We start from the raw sequence: 23,238 nt of genomic DNA on the forward strand, positions 1-23,238 counted from the left end.
GCATCACAGTAAGAAGAGAGGCGGATGAAGTGATGCACTCATCATGTCTAGTGCCTACCAGCCTGTGAGGGTTAGGGTTATGATCTGGGGTTGGTCAGGTTCAGCAACATTATGTTCCCAAAGAATGAGGTCAGCTGACTACCTGAATATACTGAATGACTAAGTCTGTCCATCAATGGAATTCACGTTGTGAATGAGTGGATCAAGGAGCATGAGACGTCATTTTCACACATGGATTGGTCTCAACAGAATCCAGACCTCAGCTCCAATGAGAATCTTTGGGATGTGCTGGAGAAGACTTCGCACAGCGTCTGACTCTCCCATCATCAATATAAGATCTTGGTAGAAAACTAATCCAACTCTGGACAGAAATAAATGCTATGACATTGCAGAACCATATCGAAACGATGCCACTGCGAACGTGTCATTCTCAGAGCTAAAGGTGGTCCAATGAAATATTAGAGTGTGCAACTTTTTTGGGGGGGTGGGCAGTGTAGTTTGTTATTGCTTTTGAAAAGTTGAAGGGAGAAAATCAGGATTACATTATTATAATACTAGTGCATCTCTAGTATCATGAAAAAGTATAATGTTTTCCATCATTAAAGAAGGTTAAAATTGTGACCTGCAGCTCAAAACATTTAAAAAAAAACATCTCTAAATGTGAGAATATTACATTTCGAGTTTAAGTAAATTGCTATTTTTACAGTACAAATATTGTGTATCTCTTGGTCTAGTTGAGGTCCCAAATGCCAGTATCATGCGGAAGACTGACTTGGACACTGTTTAGGAGACAATCATCAACACTGCACCAACAGTTGAGAGGCTGCAGAAGGTTGTTGCTGAAAAAGCTGGCTTTTGGTAGAGTGTTGTATCAAAGCATGTTAACGGAAAGTTCACTGGGGGTAAAAACGATGATATGAAAAGAGCAACAGATTTGACTGCAGCCTTGTATGATTGTCAAGAAAAGTCAATTCATGAACCTGGGAGAGCCTCACCATCAGTGGACTGAACTGTCACATTCCCAATAAAGGAACCTCAGCCAAGTATTGAGTGTATAAATGAAGATATTTTTTCAGAAGTTGGACATTTCTGTATTGTAAATCCTTTAATTAGATTGATCCTAGAGAATGTAATATTTTCAGATCCTGGATTTTTTTATTTTCATGAGCTATTAATTAAAACAAAAAAAGGTCCAAAAATGTTCACTTTGTGTATAATGAATGTAGAATAGATAAAAGCTTGCCTTTTTTGAAATTTTTTTTAAAATTTAAAATTCTGATTTGTTAAGATGCATTAGTATATTACTACTGATGCTTTTATATAAAAAATACTTGAACAAGCAACATTCTAGTGTTTTAGTGTTGGTGCGGAGCTAATTTTAGCTTCAGTATGTTTTTAATCAGTAACTATGCATTGACTGTGAGAAAAAGATGTTCTGGAGTAACATAAAATGATTCTCCAAAACTCATGGAATTCAGATATTTCCTACTACTCAAATACCTCCAAATTTGACACAGGTTTTGTTGTTTGAGGAAACTAGATGTCTGTCTACCTGAATGCACAATGTCACTTTTTGCTGCTTTCGTGCAATTTCATAACATATTTATCATAGTCTACTGGTTCTTATTCCATTTCATTTACCTCCCATATTGTATATATCTGGCCTCCTTTGCAGATGTTGTCATTTTTAATATTGTTTTGTTATATATGTACATTTGATTGTATTATTTAATGTTGATATTTTATTACTTATTGCTTGTTGTTGTGCACCGTCCAGTGGAAGCTATTTATATTTTCGTCATGCCATGTATGATGACAATAAAGCTATTCTAATTCTAATTCTAAAAAAAATAAACTGACATTGACAGAGACACTAAATGCCAGCAGATGGCAGTGAAGCAACAACAGGACTCAGCTGCAGCTAAACACCACAGAAGAAGAAGAAGAAGACCAACATGGCGTCCGTCAACAGTGATGAGTGGAGAGCTATATGCGACAAATTCAACAACGCCCAAAACCTGACAGAAGTAGAATCACGGAATGACCCAGAAAATGACCCGTTCCGCTCCAAATACAAGGCCAGGGAACTTCTCAGAGAGATATACTGCTCGCTCAAGAGTTTTGAAGCCGACGAAGGCGAGGAGGAGAGCGGCGGAGAGAGCGGCGAGCAGCGGCCGACAGAGCAGCCGGTGGACGGGCAGAGGGAGGACGGTCAGGGCATCAGCGGGGACTCGCCAGCCGGGATGCGGGCCGCTAAACTCGGGGCTGTGGAGTATTACCTGGGTGTCAACCACGTCGACACGGAGGAGCTGTCAGCCGGACAGGAGCATCTGATGAACTGCATGAAGCTGCTGGAGAGATGCCGAGTGTCGTCGGAGAATGTGTCGCTGTTTATTCATGTCAGGGTAACGTTGACAGTAACTTTGACATAAATATGCGTGAGTTGTTGTTTACAAGCAGGAAATCACAGCAAGAATTTAAAAATCATCTGATTGAAGAGCTGCTGTGAATAAATTGTGATTCGTTCCATAGATGTTTACATAAAACAAAAGCATCTCCATCAGATTGACCGTTATTCCTTGTAAACAGAGTACGTGTAGAGCTACAGCTCTTTCTTTCACAGACCATGCTGCTGTAGTAGATCAGATGATGCTGATCACTTGATGCTCATGTGTTGCCTCTTTGTGTTATCAGAACCAGCTGGGCATCCTCTGGGCAGGCCGTGATGAAACAGAGATGGCTCAAGGCTTCCTTGAAACCGCAGAATCCATCTACCAACGTTACATGAAGGAGGTAAGGTTGGGTTTTTGACTCACTGTTTATTGACTGACTGAGACTGTAGCAGAGGAAAACCATCATTCTGCGGTATCTGTTCATCATTAGTTTCTGTGTCAAGTACCAGGGATTTACATCTTTCAGGTGCCAAGGCAGAGCACTGCATTGTCGTATTTTTACCAATTAAAGTCGTGCATTGTATTTTTCACATTCAGTTGAAAAGGTAAATACAAGGTGACAAAAAGAGCATTTTTTGCAAGTTCTGGCTGTGAATATGTTTTATGTGCTGTAAGTGTGTTGACGGCATCATTCAAAATACACATTGACTGAGAAATCCTCAAAGTTTTCAAAAAAACTAATACTGGCTTCACAGACTTGCCCCCTGCAGCAGTTAAGATTAAATGGCCAGATCTTCTTTATTAGCAGCCGTTGTTCTTGTGTTTTATGTTTGTGTTTTTTTCAGGATGGTAGTCCTCCCACTGATATGACAGAGTACTTCACAAGTGAAGAGAACCTGCTGACACACCAGGAGAGGACCAAAAGGTAACTTGTAAACTCCAAATACATGTATTTGTATTAATATTTTTTTCTGTTTTGCTTTGCATTTACTTTATCCCTTTCTCCTTACTTATCTCATTTCATCTTTATGTTCGTATCTGTCAGGTTTGAGTTGGCCTACACTCATACCATGTACTACCTTGCTCAAGTTTATAAAAACCTTGGTAAGTATGAGGTGTTGATCCTTCAGTTTATGATCAGTTTTTGAAATCTTCTTTTGAATTGTATCGTAATCTGTGACTATAATGAAGCTGAGTGTTAATATGTTGCTATATTTGATGACAGTATATTAATTACAGCCTTTTGTCTCTTAGGGGAAACTGAGCGTGCTGCCACCTACTGCCACAGTACCCTGCAGAGGCAGCTCCAGTTGAATCAGTTCAGTCCAATGGAGTGGGCTCTAAACGCTGCTACTCTGTCACAATATTATATCACTAAGGTAGGACATAGATTAATTTATGACCGCAAATCTAAAAGCACTTTATTATCTGAATTTTTTTTTATCTGTTTAAAGAAAATAAATCTGCTTTACCTTGCTTTTAACAAGATTTCCAGAAGACCTTAAATGTTTCTTTGTGATTCACTTTTACTGAGATTTAACATAGGGTCAAATCATTTTGATTACATGCACGAATGTAGGTTGTAAAAATCAAACATAATTAATAAGATCTGTTATAGGTGTTCGCTATCACTGTCACACTCACAATAGTTTGTTTTCAGTGTGTATTCTTGTGTGATTTTTTTTTAAAATTATTTTTCTAGGGCCGATACATGGAAGGCAGACATTGCCTCTCAGCAGCTACTGTCATATCTGGTTTGGCAGGGGAAGTTCCCTCTGAGGCTGCTGCTCAGGAGAGTAAGTATCAATCTAAGCATTCAATTAAAATGCATAGCAACACAATTATACTGACAGGCTTATTTCCTTTGTATTCTGCACCCTTCCTTAAATGCAGTGAGTCAAATACGAGATAGAGCACAGATTCGTAGCAAAGCTGTCAAAGGAAACTGTGCGCTTTCCTCCCCTTTTCTTTTTGACTTTGTCTCCTTACTGTCTCCTTTTGCCCCTCTCACCTCATCCAGACATATTTAGCATTTTTTCAGTCTCTCCTGGCGTATTTTAACATCTCTTTCTCCTTCTATTTGACCCAGGTGAGACAGAGAGTGAGCGCAGGGAACATCTCAGACAGAAGAGAGCTGAGATTGCGAGATGTTGGATCAAATACTGTCTCAACCTCCTGCAGGACTCCAAGAAGCTACTAGAGGTACGTGTATGTGCACAAGTATGTAGTTGAGGCTCGTAATAAAATCTTTAGGTTTTTCCGAAGTGGTGACACCAACCACAAGCATTTTATGAGTAGAAAACCCAATGAAAATTAAGTTTGCATCAAAGGTAATTCTTCAGTAATACCTTTTGTAAGGATTATTACATCCAACTGTTTTTCTTTTGCAAAATCTAGACAATCTGTGCACATATGGTCATGTAGAGTATCTGCTTGTTCATGTGTCCACATGCTTTTGCGAATCTTGGATCAACATGCTTTTAATGGTGTATTGTAAAATATGTTTGTGTGTTTGTGTGTTTTCAGGACAACATTGGGGAGCTGGATACTGATCGGCAAGATGAGCTGAAGAGAGCAAGAAGACGTGAGGAGGAAGAGGAAGAGAAGGGCAGGAAGAGTGCTCTGCTTTTTGGCTCTGAAGACACTTTTGACTCCATTGCTAGCCTAGAAGAGAAGGTCTGGCTGTGTGTCTGATGCTAGTTTTGCTGCTAATAACAATGTTGTGGTTAGAACTATTATTGTTAAGGATCATGTTGTACTGCTGTTTTTTAATGTTGGTATCAGTTGCTGCATAAATGCTTTCCTTAACTGACAAGGTGTGATAATAGTAGCTGTTTTTAGTGCATATGTATTCATATGTGTGTTGTAATATTATCGGTCCATGTTTGACAAACATAATTACTTAATTGCTTGGTGCTATAAATAAAGGATTCAGATTACCCTGTCACTAGAGGGCGCCATTCTGTAGATGAATGCTCTGCCTCTTGTGATAGATGAACCTAAACACAGCTTGTTTTCTGTTTTTCAGGTGCTGTGTTTATTCCCTTTGGACTTCACTGAGGCCAGATCTGTATTTCTCATAGGACAGAATTATGTCACACAGGTATGAACAACACGCAAACACACGCTGAAACTGGCTTGGATAGACTCATAAAAGTGTTCTGTATGTATAAAAAAGAAAAACAGACACACAATGTCGACATACAGTTTATAAATCGCTTGTGAGTTATGGACGTTGCTTCATCAGTAGATAATAACACAGATGAACATTAGCCTGAATTCAGTAAGAAATTTTTAGCATATAAATGTAAACCTTTTTTTTTTTAGCTTTTACAAATGTACAATTTGGGTTCAGCTCCCAGTGAAGTATTTGGGCTGCAAAGCCCTCAAAGGTACTTTTTGTGGTATTGAGCTGTGAAAATATAATAAGACTTTATTTGATGTATCAAGGTATTTATAGCAGAAGCAAGCGACTTCACAGTTTGCAAAGGTCCCTAACCAGATTGTTGTCTCAAATATTCACCACAGGAAAAAAATGTGCATCGTAATGCCATGACTATGATGTTCTTTCTGTTGTTGTACTGACTGGGCCACACTGGTAAATCATTTTATTTTGACAGCGCGATAAAAAAACAGGTTAATCGTTGAAGATTGACATGAAACATTTCACAGTGACAAAGGCAGCAGGGCCAGACGCCTATCAGGTTACTCCACGCAAATACAACTTTAAAAAGTACCACTAAGTTGGATCATGTCCTTTCTTACACAGTTGCACAAATTATGAACATAACAAAGATGTTATTCAGTTCATGGCAGATTATCCCCTCTGTAACTTTTTCCCAAGCCCTGAACACACAATACATTGTTTAAGCTGCTGAACAAAGTCAGCTGTCTCATTTAAAGTAGAAAAACACCTTTTACTGTTTTGCATCTGTCTGTAGTTTATCTCTGCTTGTAACTGTTTCTTCTTTCTGTCATTCTCACTAAGGCCAAGGAGTACTTTCAGATGGATGGATATGTGACAGACCACATAGAGATTTTACAGGATCACAGCTCTCTGTTCCGTGCCCTGGCGTTCTTCGAAGAGGATCTGGAACGACGCTGCAAAATGCACAAACGAAGAGTTGACATGCTGGAACCAATCTGCAACGGTACTGAATTCTCGAGTTTCAAATTTATGATTGTGTCTTCCCTTGAGACTTTCATTTTTTTCCTTTTCAGTAGAAAAAAATGAAGAAAATGACCTGAAAATTTATTGAAATGTACTTTCTCTCACGCTTGATTTCTCTATAGACCTGAATTCCCAGTACTACCTATTGATCCGCAGACAGTTGATGTTTGAGCTGGCTGAGACCTACAGTGAAATGATGGACTTAAAACTGACGCTGGCCAACAGACAGGCTGACACACAGTCTCTAGACAACCACACCATTAAGAAATTCAACAGTCTCTGCTCTGCCTCAGCCAAGTACGTGTACATTTACATTTAAGTACCTTCGTATGTCTCTATGTATCGATTTTGCTCAGTTTTAAAGTGATTTGCTATCCTCTCCTCTCCAGGTACTTCCAAATGTTTCTGGACTCTCTGTGTTCTCCAGAAGGGAAGTTTCCAGACGTCCTGGAGGAGGAGGTGCTCCGACCTGCTCTGGTTGCCCGCTTCAGAGTGGCCCGACTACACAGCCGACTGATCAGCTCTGTACCTCCAGTTCAGCTGGAAAACCTCAACAGATCTCTGGAAAACTACAAGTATGAAGATACATAGCACTACGTCCAACAATATTCAAAACATTGCTCTGACCAGGAGCTCTCTGTCACAGGATGACGTTGATATGTTGACTTTAATGTATGAACATATAACCAGAATGAGAGAGAAGTGCCGTAATTTCCAGACTATTGAGCGCACCTGAATATAAGCCCCACCCTCTAAATTTAAAAAGGAAAAAAATATTGTACATATATAGGCTGCACTTGTCTGTAAGCCGCAGGTGTCCACGTTGTACCAGTAGATATTTACATAGAAAGATTTTTTTAACTTTTAATTAAATAAATGCTTTTTTTCTGAACAGTGCCTGTAACACGGCAGTAAAACGCATTGACTCAGTAAATGCTGCCGACTCCACTGTCTCACCATCGATTCATTGATGCCAAGCTTAGGTGCAGCAGCTCTATTTTTTTCTTCGACAAGCAGATCGATTGCCTTTAACTTAAAACCTGCATCATATGCATTTCTTTGTGTGTTTTCCATGATAAGGGTGTGTGCATGAAGTGCAAAATGACTGAAGAATTTAGTGTGAATGCGTTTGATTCAATTTGAACAGTTTCATTTGTCCACTGTGACCTGTTCGGTAATTTTATTGGTCTGTTGTGACGAGGCTAAACGTATTGGTGGCATGAAGCTCGCCCGTAAAAATCTATACATTAGCCACATCATTGCATAAGCCGCAGAGTTCAAAGCATGTGAAAAAAGTAGCGGCTTATAGTCCGGAAAGTACGGTAATAGGTAATAGGTCACATGGACAAAAGTTAGACTGTGACTGAACTGTACATCCTGAAAGCTGCTATAATGTTTTGTCTTTCCATCTTCCACCTGTTGTGTAGGTACGTGGTGCAGTATTGTGAGGCCCATCCTGAGGCAGCAGCTGCCGCGGAGACGGAGCTGGAGTTGAGCAAGGAGATGGTCGGCCTCCTTCCTCTCAAAATCAACCGCCTCAAAGCGAGGATGGCCGCAAACAACTGAAGGACATCACTGTTCACTGACTGACTCACTGGTCGACTAATTGTGCTAAAATCATCCTAATATACCAGTCAATCTGAATTTACCGCACTGTAGTTAAATGGACACTCCCAACAATTCAAGAACCTAAATGACAGAATGACTGGCTTCGATTCTTATTGTGTTTATACTAGTGATGACCTCCTTTTTTGTGGGCATGCTGCTTTCACAAAACTGTGAATACGTTCCTGGCTGTACATGCTTGCTATCCTCTGTGTAGTGAATTTTGTGGTCTATCTTGAATTAACAGAAAATTGCTTAGAAAATGCACTCTGTCTAGCATCAATATATATCTTCAAAATAAAAATGTCATTCTCTTACAGTAGTTTATTGTTAGAATATAAAGCTGTGTTTTCAGCTCAAACATTCTTCTTAACTAGTCTATTGTAAAACCCCTCTCTGAAAAGCCGCAGTCTTTGCAGGTTTATCACTAACAGCTGCTTTCAGTCAGTGTCCTTACGGTGGATATGTGCACCAGATTTTTATTATATTTTGTGAACATTTTACTTATGTGTTTTGCTTAATTTTTAATCGTATTTCACTGTTCAAGGGTCTTCTGTGACCGTAGTCTGATTTATGTCTGTTTTCTATTGTTAATCATATTGGTTTTCATTTAACGTGGCTTTATTTTCTTTAAAGCACACTAAAAGTATTTTCCTTCAACTACTTTATGTCTTTGATGGTTAATAAAAGTTAAGACATATTGTAACCAGAGTTAGTGTGTCAATGGTGATGACAATACGACAGCCTGAGGTAAAGATAGCAGCAGTGACTCAGTTTGTACAACTGATGGGTTGGTTTTGAGGGTAAGAAATAAAAAAAACACACTGCTGTTGGTTTAGTAGACTTCACAACCTGCATGGTGCGAGTTCCATCAAGTTCAACCTGTATTGCAGTCTGTTTTAGGTACAGTAGACACTTAATATAATATTTAAACAATCGAGTATTCCACACTTATGTCACAATACTAATATGTACTTCTTTTTTAACCTTGAATAAGAGGCTGAGTGTGAGGTGGGGCCTGTAGTATCCATATAGGAGAAGGCCGTTTTAATGACAGTGGTTCCTTGAGCAAAAGGCTAAAATAATCTCATCACTGAGTGTAGATGAGTTTAAGAATTTTTTTCCAGACTATTAAATTGCTTGATGCAGAGATGCATGTAAAAATGTGTCTATTAAAACTATACCATGTCTTAAACTGCCTCTATGTAATGACGTCCTATAAAAGTAACAGTATGTGTCAACTTTTATGTGAAATACATCTTTATATTGTGCTCCACCCACAGCTGCCTCTTCTCCTGCTTGTTTTCCACAGTATCAGCAGTCAAGACAACTTTAATTATGTACTCCAACATCACGAATTTGCCTCGAGGCTTTACAGTCTGTGCAGCACGTTGGTTCAGTGTTACGTACATTTATCACATTGCGAATTAAAACTGCGTACATGTATTACAGCTGGCAGAAATAAAGGGACATTGCACAACAAATGGAAGTTAATTGAGGATAGCAGTTCCCAGATTCTTTTGCATATTTTCAAAAGGGGAAGCAATTCCATCATAGGTCAGATGTGTGGGCTGACATATGACCAATTTCCCACTAACCAGGAAGTCATGCAACTTCAACCTGCTGAGTGCTGCTTCTCTTAAGGCGTTGGTGGGTTTGTGGTGTATCTGCAACACCACAGGACTGTGGGTCTGGTCAACTAAGTGGCAGCCAGTGTCACCAGCATGTCACACCAGGCCGGTCTAGTAAAATCATGGGATTGGGGTTTACATCCCGAAAGCATTAATATAAAAATTATTATCACCCAGTGGTAGCTTTTGTATGGATTTAGAAGCAGAGGACAAGCTGAAGAGGAATATTTTAAAGATATGAATTCCACACTGGGTTATACTGAGTTGTGACACTTCGATATGATGATTTTAAGAGAAGAGACATAATAAATCCAAATTTATTTTGCCAAACAACAAATGCCAACACATCTCATTCCTCCGCCACACACCTCCAGACAGACACAAGCATGCCAGTGAAATACTGATCATGGCACAAATTGCTGTTTGCCGTAAAACACAATTAGTTTTTTCATCATGCAATGGAAACATTTTCAGTGCATCATAACCTGTAATTCCTGCTTAAGTTTATGCTCCTATTAACCTTTCTGATGCTTGTCAAAACATGAACCAACAAACCTGCCCAACACTTGAGATTAATGTGTTGTGAATAGAGAAGGCAGCTTACAGAAAATCCTCACTTACACTAAATATACAACTCTAAGGAAGATTTTTTTTTTCAATCAAGTGGAAAGGATAACTCCATAAGTGCTGCTGACAAATCAGATGATCTGCAATTCCTGTTGATGTTTACAATTATGTGAAATGCAAGTTAAACAGGGACAAAATGATTGTATATAAAAGAGAGTAAAATGTTTCATTTCATTGGATGACTATAAAGTTTTAGTTAAGGAACTTTTTAGAGATGTCTGTAATTGTTTTCGAGGGAGTTCTTGGCTGGTTGAGTTTGTTGTGTCTGACCTGGACACTTATTTCTTATGTGTACTCAAGTTTTGTTTTTGCTTGTTTAGAACGAAGGTCCTAATCTCAGTGTGACTGCCTTATGAAGAAAGGGTTTTTTACATTTCCCACCAATGGAAACAAAACAGGAAGATTTAAGATTACTGAAATTAAGATCTGACTAGGGCTGCTTTGTAGAGATTTTTCTTGTCCTACCTAACTGTTACACATCAAATATACATCTATAGACTGTTACAATATTGTTACATCCTGATTAATACCCCAAGGAACAGTCAACACTAGTGTATAGTAGATTGTGTACATGCACTTGGCTGTGTTTGACACAACAGTGACAATTTCTGTTCTTAACACACAAATCTACATCTTGTAGTTTTCTTTTTTTTAGATAAAAACTGATTCCATTAGCTTTTTCCTCCTCACGACAATCATTGTGGAGCCTGTGTTTCTGCCCCTTGTCAGACCAATCAATGGTTTTAGTGTGTTTTCATATGTTTACCACTGTGTGCACATTTACTGTGTCTTTCTATCAGAGAGGGTGAAAATAGCGCTGTCTGTTCAGCCATAAACTCTGGTTACTCAGACAATAGACTCGAATCCCACATAATGTGACAGGGGTGGGAAATGGAAACCAAGCTGACTATAAAAGCTGACTTTTTATAGATAAAGATACTGACTGCTGCAGAGAAAATCATACAGCGTCAAACACAACATTTTAGATATTAGTGATCGTATGGTGTTTAAAACAGCTTGATTATCGAGTGTTTTAAAGAAGACAAGTGCTGATTGGAAAAAGGCCAAAAGGGAAATTTAAGTGGGTTTATGTGCCTCATAAATATGTCACTTATGTCACAGTGTGTGTGTGTGCGTGCCTGTGTGTGTGTGCGTGTGTGTGTGTGTGTGCGTGTGTGTGTGTGTGTGTGTGTGTGTGTGTGTGTGGTTGTAACCCGAGGCGAGGTTGGGCAGGCTAGTGTGTCATTTCCTGAAGGAAAATGATAGCAAGTGATGTTACCACTTCCTGCAGCATCGTACCGATGTGTCAGCTGAATCAAACAGTTCTCTGTCTATGTCTCATCTGACACAGACAAGAAGAAGACATGAAAGAGATGCAAAAAAGAAGAGTAAGAAAAACACAAAAGCAGTCAAAGGGAGGAATGCGGGGTTCAACCCACAGAGCCACCTCTGTCTGTGTTGTACAAGGACTTGACAAATATTTAAAGGAAAGTGCTGACATTAACATGTACACACACACAGGTCACAAGGTCAGACTGTTCTAGAAAAAGAACGTCATGAAACACAGTTTCTTATACATGCTGTTGGATTGTGCACACGTCTACATGTAGTTTTCCCACACAATCCACGTGAGGAAATGAAATGAATTGAGTGTCTTTTGCCGTGATAACATGTCCACATGGTGTTTTTGTATTAATATGACAGGTTGAAGTGGAGACAGCAAGCAGATACATTATACATTCTGACAGATTAAGTGCTTAAAGGAGCAGTGGGTGCCCAAAGTGGGACCTGAGGGCCATCTGGAGTCTCTGATTGACAAACAAAAATTAGGAACTGTTCCTTTGTCTCTCCGTGTCAGCAGAAAGAGATTACCGTAAATAAGCATGACTCATTTCTGATCATCAGGGTTCTCACTGCTGAGCTCGGTAACTTCAATCATCATCCTCCCCGCCTTTACAACAGAATGTAAAAACCAGCAGTAACTTTGTAAAATAAAAATCAAACATGCTAGAAGACACATTGTGAGTGAAATACGCAGTCAATGCCATGGCTGGGCATTTCCAATTTGAACCTGTTGTGTATCGATGACACTCTCAAATATCACACTACAGATTTTTGGGGTTTCATATGTAATGAACCCACATTAAGGAACTATTCCTGTCAACGTGTACAGAGGGGGACTTCCCATATCATTATTCTTCTTCAGAATCGGTTTCTGGTTCGAACATGTATGGCTATAGTACTCCAATATTAAAACTTGCCATTGTGTAGTGCAGAGTATTTTTAGGTTGTAGTTGTAGGTGAGCTGGTGTGCTAGAAACTTGGGATTAATGTGTAGAGAGGCAGAAGGGGACACCACTGATCTGCACATTCTAGAGGAAGCAATGTTTTACAGTTAATGCCATTTTAAGGTAAGTAGGTATTATTTTACTTCGAAAGCTATAACACTGATATGCAGATCTGAGTTTTTAGAGGTTTAATAAATGACCAGACAGAGAGAAAATGGAGAAATATACCAAACTTTAGAATTTCTTCTTGATGAGCACTTGATTTTGACTGACTTTTCAGTGTTCCCCACTAAAAAAGTAGAACAAACTAAGTGCTAGTTTGGTTTTATGGTGTATATAGCATCAAAACACTCTTTCATGTGTGCGGTGAGGTGACGTGCCGAGGAAACCACAAAAAAATACCACAAAGATGTCATCAGCCTGTCATCATTATCATTTACATCTACAAACACCTCTAATAACTGAAGACACCATCGAAGTTACACAGAATTCAACTGCTCACAGATGCAACCCTGCAAACCATCAGCAGATACTTATATCCAAATACATGCTGTACAGGCTTTAGTTTTACACCCAATTTACTTTTAACTGTTAAATATGTTAAGAGTAAATGTAGAAACATTAGTACAACATAATAAATTGTAGAAATTCTTCACTTCTGTCTTGAACAAAATGATGTTTGAGTATTGTATTCATTATAAAGGTGATTTTTAACTGTCAAGCTACTGTTTAATACTTTGAAATGTGAAAATAACCTGAAAGTTAAAAATTCTCATCTCATTTTGTTGTCTATCACTTTCCGTTGTGATCATAAAACCAAACTCTTTCCAGCTCTCCAGTGATTTCTACAAAAACAATCATACTCTAATAAATGTGTCAATCACTGTCTGTGTTTTAATGTTTTCATCTTCTTTACAAAACATCTGCATTTGAAATATTGTTAAACTGCCAGAAGTTAACAGTTGATAACTGATCCCTATAAACATCTCAAAGGATGATCTTTGAATGTTATGATCAATAAAATCCTTCCCTGGTGTCAAAGCACAACACACGGAACTCCTCTTGTTCTATCTTGAGTAGTAATCCATACCTCCATCATCAACATTGCCTGAAAATGTCTTTGCTTGCCGACTTCTAACAGCACAGTAGTGTCCTGAGTAACTTCTGAGTCATCGTCAATGGACTAAGTCTGATGAATATCCTTCATGTGCCCGAGACGACACAACGTACCAGGTGTCAGGTCTTGAAATGTCTCAACTTGTGTTTATCGGCACAAAGTTATATCACAGAAACAAACACATATGGACACACATAGACACCTTCCTGTCTTTGCAACAAAAGTTGAAGTGTAAAAAATATGTTTTAGTTTTTCTGTTATTATATTGATTATGCATGTAATATTTGAATACATAATTCCATTAATTATAAGCATCAAATCTCTTTAACTGGCAGTGGAGCAAACTGTAAGGGGGCAAAAAAAATGCTTCTATGTTCACCAAATAAACTTTTAGCTCCTGAAAACTTCAAGTGTAGAACATGAGTAAATGTACTTGATAGCATTTGGCCAAATGACAAGCATCTGCAGGAAATATAAGGCACAAATATAATGAAAACAAGGCACAGGAACTGGAAAGAATGCACATCACTGACCAAACATATACAGACTATAAAGAGGGAGCAGATCAGTGGTTCTTCTGTAAGTATCTGAGGAGATGAGGCTGAGGATTGTTGATGAGGTGCTGGTGGAGCTTAAAGGTCATTTAACCCCTAGTGACCCCTGGCCTGCTTACAGCTGATCATAACTGCTTTTACTTGTGTTACTGTGAATAGATAAGTTGATTTTGTGGTGGTAGTTTGTGGCTGCTGAATGATTTTGTGGTTCTGTCTCATTTTACTGTTTCGTTCTGTGAAGTAGGAAGAAAGCAAAATTAAGCTGAGGGAAATCCTGAGCTAAGAAAGTAAAGAGGAGACGCACAAACATTCATCTGTCACGCTGCAACTGACCGAAAATTTGCTTTTTGCATGAAATGAACAGAGCTAAGAAGATAAAAAAGGTGAAACTCGTGATTGTGAAAGCAGAAGCTCTCAACGCTGATGTCGTTTTCTTATCTCTACGGCAGCCAATTAAGAGAAATTGTCACTTCCTCTCTGTCAAAAACACAGATTGAATCTTGGCTGCTATCTTTTGGTATTTCCTCAGCCTAAGTGCGTCGCTGCGCAAACTCCGACCTGATATCTGATATTTGAGACGACTAATGCGAAAGTTTCCACTGAGGATGTTCAACCACTTTTCTGCACCAGAAGACTTCAGGAAACCATGACGCACTCGGAGGGCTGAGCTCTTTTAGGGGACTGTCTGAGGCAGTTTACTCTCATTCTTCACTGCGCAAAGACACCTCGTTTGATAAAGGAGTGGTTTTATATTTGCGCGTTTTGCGGACGAAAAGACTAATTTGAGGATGAAACTTGTTCTGCTCCTCTTTATCTCCTGCCTCGCCTTACAAAACGGAAAAGGTAAGTCGACAGTTAACTTTGTGGCTCTTCCTGTGGGGATAAATGTCGCTTTCCTTGGACAGGTTGTAGGGGAAACAACAAGGAGAGGCGCTTCACATGCTGGCAGATTTAAGTGCGTAACGGAGCAATGGGTGCCCAAACTGGAACCTGAGGGCCACTAGGGTCTTTGATTGACAAGCAAAAACTACTGACTGTCGCTCATCACTCATATCTGTCTCTCCTTGTCAGCAGAATGTGATTACTGTCAGTAACTATGACTCATTTATCATAATCTGGGTTCTCTTTTCGTACTAATGGGTTCTGTAGCCTCGATCACCATCCTTCCCACCTGTACAGCAGAAAAGAAAAACACCGAGTAACTCTAGAAAATATAAACAAAACTTCCACAACTCAGATATTATGTACTAAACCGTAACTTGCTATGATGTAATATTAAAGTATGTAGATCCCCTGCCTGGTCTGGCTCATGTTAAATAGAGAAAAAGCAAATGTGTTTCGCTTTCCGAATTCAGTTTCTATAAGGCTTGTTGGACCTTCTGTATTTGTGAAGGGGAATTTCTGAACTCTCCCCTTGACATTTCGGGATAGTGTCATTTTCTAATAAAAAGGAAGGAGACAGGGTGGGAAAACCCAAATAACTGTGTTTTTACTGAATTGTATCTGGCATTAATTAGTGGTAAGCCCCTGATGCCAGAAGTGATATTAGACGCATACTTAGAAGTATTTATTCAACCCAAATGTCTTCAATATTCCTTGTGACGTGTGGGTTTTTTTCTGTATTTGCATAATACCAATAAGACAGACTAAAGCAGTTTAATAACTAATACGAACACTTCTCGATTCATCTCTTCTTCTAATAATTTATCACTTACAAGCTGAATCTAAATTAGAACAGCTGCGATATAAAGGTTTTATTTGGCAAAAAGAACTACTAAACTGTACAGACACTCAACAGTTTATCATCAGTGTATATTAGGCCCCATATTACTCACAGTAGTTGTCACAGGAAGTCTCCCATACAACTTATCTGGATGTCACACTGTCACGTAGGTTTTATCAGCATGTATGGCAAGGGGTGATAAATGATTTTCAGCAGTCGTATCAGTGTGATGCAGAAATATCACATTCACATTTTAATAGGGAATTCTGCTTTTGAAAACAATTGAAAATGCTTCATTAGTGTCTCGATTTTTTTTGAAGAGTCATGAAACCTTTATAAAACTTTCAAACAATTCCATCATCACAGCGGGCAAAGCAGGAAATAGATAGAATTATGTCAGTCCTGTATGATGAAGTTTATTAATCCATAGGAGAACTAACAACAAAAATCATCAAGACCTGACAATCACAGGATTAACATGAATTTTGCTTTTAACAAACTTCCTCACTGGAAATCTCGCCTGCTGTAGCAGCAACACATTTCAACAGAAAAACTCGGTGATGCACTTGCTGCAATGTATTGAGAAAAAGTTGCAAAGCTGCTACTTCCTATTCCTACACATTACTGAAGTGAATAAACATCTGTGAAGCCCAGTAAACCGTTACTTTACCATGTTGTAGAATAATGTTGTAATCTCCTGAAACCCTCCAAACATGGAACTAGTAAACACTAATTGTTACTCTGAACAGAGCCAGATGATCAACGAGATGCTGCCAAAGAACAGCCTGACTGTAGTGAATTGCTGTACTTAATGTTGCATTGGGGCAAAACACGTAAATTAAACATCAGTGCCATTTATCTCTGTGTAGGAGCACCAAGGACTGCTGTGTATAAGTTTGTGAGATGTAACCCTGAGGGCGGTCAGGCCAACTGTGTGACTCAACAGACCCCAGAGATGACCTGGAGTCCAGACCTGCCAGCCAAACTGCCTGCCTCTGCTGCACAGTATCTGTAAGTATTCATGGGTTGTGTAAATGTACATTCTCTGTGAGAGTGTTCAAATCTGGGATGTGAAGATTTATTTCATTTGCCAGATGCTTGGGAGCAGTAAGTTCACTTCCACATTAAAATGAGTCTGGAAAAACAAAACGTCATCATCATACAAGGCTGCTGTCAGACAAATGCAGACTTTGAATGCAGAAATGCTGATGCTGTGTTGGATCTGTCACCTTGTTTAACTCAACTCCATTGACACAGTCTCTGTGTGCGTGTATAGCTGTGTGTGTTCACGTGTTGTGTGTCTGAGAGAGCATTTAAGTGTGAGGTAGGCAGCCAAGAAAAGCCAAAATAGGAGACAACGTGGAGGGATAAAGCAAGAGAGAGAGAGGGCAGAGAGGTTATAGCTGGAGTAGAAAAGACCTGAGAGGTTCATGATGGGTTTGTCACTGTCACAAAGCACAGGAGCAGGAATATTTAGAGTTTACAGCAGCAAGTCTGTGGCCAGTTTTGCTTTGCTTCTACACAGTCTGAAATGGTTGTGAAGAATGTCGGTCTTTTCTCTGCACTGGAGAATTTAATTTTGATTATTGAAATTTTGCCTGAAGTAGTTAAAGTAAAGCTTTTTGTGTAGTATACAGAATACATGTCATGAAACTACAGAGAAATCATAGCTGGCACCAAATGTCAAAACAACAGCAACATTTAGAAGCATGTTGTATGTAAATTGCTGTACAAAGCAAAAGTAAAATGGAAATTCACTCCCAGTCATGAATATCAACCTATTCTACATTTGTGTCTCAGTGCTGCTGCAGTGTTTGTGGTGAAACGTTTGCATTGCTCAAAGTGCTGCCTTGAGGCGAACTTGTGCTCTGCACACTACAGACTCCAGTACAGAGGAAGTACAGCCAGCCTTTGTTGAAACAATCGACTTAGTCATACAAAATGTTCTCATAATGATGTTGTAAAAGAAAATCCACTGATTGCATGACTTACTTTTATGTTTCTGTTAAATTTCATTCTTGTTTCCACTCAACAGTGTTTACAAACAACATTTATGCGGTTATACTTTTAAAAATTAGAGGCTCATACTGTGCAGTATGTTGTCATGTCTTCTGTCACACTTGTTGACCCATTTAAAGTACAAAAAAAGAAGTATAGACACCATCACTTATGTTCCTATATTGTCAGTCTGTGATTTAGACCTTAGAGACAGCAATACAATATTTTATAATTTCACATATTTCTTGAATTTAGTTGTTGATCAATTGTTTTCAGCATTAAAGCAAGTCAGTGAATTACATTGTGTGAAGGCTTTGTTTAGAGTCTAAATCTTATTTTCATGACAAGTTTTATAAATGAAAAACAGAGTAATCTCTACTCAACTTCAGTTCCACATTGAATTTTTACAAGCTTTAATGAGTCAGAAATTATTTTTTATAGTTTGAAAACTTGGTGTTAACTTAGTTAAACTTCAAACTGTGATCTGCTAGAATCACTGAATGCCAGTAGAGAATTACATGTGTATGTCTGTTAGTGTATTTGGTGTAGGACAGCATATGTGTGGGAAAAAAAGTGTTTTTTCTCTTGGTGAGAAAAGCCCAAGTATCACAGTCTTGGTCTCAGGCCTCAATTTCCTCTTTTAGAGTTCCTCTTAACCACCAATGCTATCAGTTAATTGCACTATTTTTATTTAAAAAGAAAAGATTTCAAAAATGAATAACACAGATCACATTTTGTCCAGTTAGAGACTATGTATGGCGTTGTTTAAACCACACAGTGAATGGATGTAAGCAGCTGTAGCATTACATAGATTCTCTGCAGGTAGTTGTACAACTCTACTACAAGTTCTCCACAGAAGCTTAGAATTGGATTACATAGTTGTGAAACTTCTGTAAACAGTGCTATTATAAATGGTCTGCGATTACAGATACTCAAACCAAAGTCAGGGACAGCAAGTCAGAAGGATGGCTGCCAACAAAGTGACTGAATGTGGACAGCCTCAGAAAACAAATATTATGCTTATGGGATGTCTGTGTTTTCTGGCCTCCTACATCTTATTTGAAAGCTTACTTAAAGTCAGCAGGGCTTCAGCAGCAGCAGCAGTCCTCGTTCTTCTGTCTCACATTGAACAGGAACTCAGGAGGAAGTGTTCAGAGGATGTGGGCTGTGCCGTCTGGTGGGCTGTTGCTTCTGGTCTATTGTTTTGTATCCGTCTAGGTGCCATGCCAGCTAGATAGACGTATTTGTGAAGTACCAGATCACATGTACACATGTGCTTTAATTTATTTCATTCACCCTTCACAGAACATCTGCCTCCATAGCAGTTCGAGTCAGATTCAGTCAGGGCTGATTTTATAAGTTTATGACTGTTTAAAAAATAAAAAACAAAAAAAGTCTCGTAACTGCAACCAAAAATAATTCTTTTCAGTGATGGCATAGATGAACTGTTTATATTGCCAGTAAGCACTTTTAAAAAAAACATTTCTTGAAGCGGTTCTTTAAAGTACGCCCAAAATAAAGAGTTTCTTTAGTTGGTGATGGCACTTTAAAGAACCTTATGAGGAACCATTTAGGAACCATTACTTTTTTGAGGGCATTACAGTAGAACTACTCCAGAAATATAGACATTTGCTCTTTCAGTTTTACTTTAAAGCTGGCATTGGTTGCAAGAATGATGTTTTAAGCACTGTTACCATGTTACCCCGACAATAATTTAAAGGCCATTAATCCACACGGATGTTTTTACTCATTCTATCCTATTAAACTCTCGTTCTAGTTGAAATTATGTCAGTTCACCGAACGTCATAAACCAGTAAATATGATAAAACTGTAAGCAGAGTGAGCAGAACGGTCAGACAAAACCTCAGAAAATTGAGAAAAAATGCCTGTTATATTTGATTAAAAACCATGGGGAAGTGTTCTGGTACATTATACAATTAAATATTATGAGGAGAAGCATTAAATTTTCAAGTAAGAGGAGCTCGAGCAAATATAGGCATTTTTGGTTGAAAATTTATTTAAAAAGAATAATTAGTTATCAAAAAAATTCTGCTACAAAAGAGCTACAAAGAGATATATTTAAATAAGTCAATAGCCAAACTCAATCAACATATTTCTATATCTCAACATTCTTCTGTTTCTAGAGATGCAGAGCCTGTGGAGGGTGAGAGTCCACTGGTGGAGGATTACGAGGAGGTGGAGGAGAAAGAAGATCAAATGAACGGTCAGGAGGGGGAGTCGCCTTTTGTGTACCCGGGAGAGGAAGGTTCTGGGTATGAAGGTTCTGCAGTTGAAGATCTATACATGGCAGACAATGCCTCGCCTGCTGAGAGTGAGACAGGCTCCGGAGACTACTGGACAGAGCCAGAAGCTGAGCTATACAAAGGTATTTATAGGAGAAACGAGTGGCACGGATTATTTAAGTTTCTCTGTCTTCTTATTTTTTCTGCTTCATGTAATTTAACCTGTCCTTGTTTTCTCCTGTTTGTAGTTGGACATGTGGATGTCATGAGGAAGTTGTTCCCCAGCCGTTCTTTAGCTGATGATGCAAAACCAGCAGAGAAGGAGCTCAAAGAAGACGACCTCCTACAGCTGTAGACTCTACACCCACTCAAAGACACACAAACGGCTGGCATCTGTTTGAATTCCCTGTTTACTCAGATAGTAAAACTAATTTTACATCACCACCTGCTGGAAAACCTTGGTCACTCAGACAAAGGCCAAACATGTATTTTGTATTCTCTGTGTGGAAATTATTTTCTTCAGGGGCAAATGAACAAATGTTTAAAAAAAAAAAAAAAAAAAAAATGCCAAAGTATACGATTTGGTCTGCATCAATAAAACATCCCAGTATACACACTTTAATTTAGTCTAAGCTGGCATTGACTTGTATTTCTGCTTTCCTGTGAAATAAAAGGTTGTAATATGCTTTTTAATACAAATTAAAATGTGCTTTTAAATCTTTGTAATACCAGTGCAATAAGATGACGCCTTTGTCCAAGCATTGCTTACTCTGTGCACTTCCAACCTTGTTTTTGAAGCTGAAAGGGATGTGCTCCTTTAAGAAACACAAAAAACAAAGACTTTTTTAAAATATTATTTGATCCTTTTGTCTCAAAAATTTGTGACACTTAGCACTTACCCAGAAGGATAATGCAATGTATTCTGGTTACAAGGTTGAATAAGATAATCTTGTGGACCTAGTCCCCTGAGAAATGGACTGGAACATCAAAATATGTACTATGAACATGCATTAATTCAACACATGCCGCGTTATCTAATTTGCATTTGAGATACTTCTATAAATAAAGGATTTCTAACAACAGTATTCAATAGATTTTCTGGTGCATTTTATTCAAACTACTGATATCTGTTCTCTTAGGGGTCATTCCACTCAAAACATCATATCTTGACAACAATTTCTGCTTGACTATGTCTGGTTTGCCTGGAGTTTTTTTAGCAATAAATATGTATATTTATAAAGATCTGTGAAAAGTTAGCTATATTAAATATTTTCCGAGATAACTTTTTTTAATGCCCATCGACAGTATGCTATTCTGCTCCATTGGTTATGGAAGTTCAATGAAAATCACTTTGTTTCAACATTTTAGTCTCCAAGTATTTTATATTAAAAAGTATTTTATGTTTTGTAATATTATGACCTGCTAGTATATGGTGTTAGGATTTATTTTTTTAAGGCACTGCTAGCTGAATACTGAAATTGATATCACATGTGAATATTACAATATTGATATTAATAACCATTTATTGTGCAATTTGTATGAGTTGTGTTGACCTGAATAGAGGGAGAGCATCAACCCCAGGTCCTGAAGGGTTAAATACATGGTGGTTACTGACAGGTCAAGCTGGAAAGTTACAGCTGCACACACACACACACACCTACTCACACACACACACACACACACACACACACACACACACACACATGCACACACCTACTCACACACACACACACACACACACACACACACACACACACACACACACACACACACACACACACATGCACACGTCAAAAAGACAGAGAGATTGGCTTTACTTCACAGTATATTCCTATTTCCTCATAATGTAACAACTAATTGCACTGAAACCGCTAAACTCAAGGTTGTTTAAGGGTGGAAACCATAATAATCCTCCCTATGAGCCACCACCAGTAGCTGCATCACATCTCAGCTAACAAAGGAATAAGACTAACAGGTAGAGAGCGGGAAGAGGTTTCTAGGAGGTTCTTTTACAGGGTGTGGTCCCTGGAGATTGGATGAATTGTGTGCTGAGAGATATGGACATATCTGTGCACCAACTAATGGGAGAACTAAGTCTAAATCACCTTTCATCCCCACTTTTAGCCAATCACATTTCACCATACTGTATAAGATGTTCTGTTCATATCAGACTTGTCCTTTTCTGGGAGGCTTTTCCAAACAGAAAAGGTCCTTGTACAAGATTCTTTTGAGACACTGATATTAGAAAATAAACACCTTAATGTGAGAGAAGTTGCCTTCTATCTCAAAAAATGAACACGCTCAACAATGGTTCAGACAATATCACTCGCTGCGTCATCATTTTTTGTTAATGTGTGCTCACAGATGGGACTTTTTCTGACAGCTTCATTTTATTTTTCATATTTCAATTCAGCCACAGTCTGAGCATATTCAATCTACTTGTCCAATGCTGCAGATTATGAATCATTGGCAGAATGAGAAATAAAAGTTGAAGTCTTATTAACTGTTTTTCTGAGACATTGTCGTTTAAACATAGCCTCAAAAAAAATTTCAAAAAGCACTTTAGTGTAAAATTTCACAGATGCCATTTCAAAAATCCATATTTTGTCATTAAAAACAAACAGATAGTGAGCAGAAGATCCCTGTCGGTTTCCGATGAAACACCCCAGTAGAGAATATGAAGCCAGCAATAGCAGTAGAAGTGTTATCATTTATTTGTCCACTTGGGAGTAGTGATAAACTTCATTTTCATCTCAGTGAAGCATTTTGGTCAAACACTTATGTCACTGATTAGTTGAAAAGTGTTTTTCTCAAATCTTGACATTGGTATCAAAAATGTATTACCAACACCAGCTGTGACTAGAATTTAAGGTCTTTATACTGTGAAA

At 38.5% G+C, this 23,238-nt stretch overlaps 1 protein-coding gene across 1 annotated transcript; it reads left to right on the forward strand.

Moving 5' to 3' along the window:
* Positions 1 to 1,932: 1,932 nt before the first annotated feature.
* On the forward strand, positions 1,933 to 8,880 carry kifbp (kinesin family binding protein). Its single transcript, XM_023281755.3, has 13 exons — positions 1,933 to 2,405; positions 2,695 to 2,793; positions 3,239 to 3,318; positions 3,439 to 3,497; positions 3,648 to 3,772; positions 4,096 to 4,189; positions 4,483 to 4,595; positions 4,920 to 5,069; positions 5,422 to 5,496; positions 6,382 to 6,544; positions 6,687 to 6,861; positions 6,954 to 7,139; positions 7,992 to 8,880. The coding sequence occupies exons 1-13, from the start codon at positions 1,956 to 1,958 to the stop codon at positions 8,128 to 8,130; spliced, it is 1,908 nt and encodes a 635-aa protein (XP_023137523.2). The 5' UTR covers positions 1,933 to 1,955; the 3' UTR covers positions 8,131 to 8,880.
* The last annotated feature ends 14,358 nt before the right edge of the window (positions 8,881 to 23,238 follow it).

The sequence above is a fragment of the Amphiprion ocellaris genome, chromosome 1 (genome assembly GCF_022539595.1).
Source record: "Amphiprion ocellaris isolate individual 3 ecotype Okinawa chromosome 1, ASM2253959v1, whole genome shotgun sequence".
NCBI classification, from domain to species: domain Eukaryota; kingdom Metazoa; phylum Chordata; class Actinopteri; family Pomacentridae; genus Amphiprion; species Amphiprion ocellaris.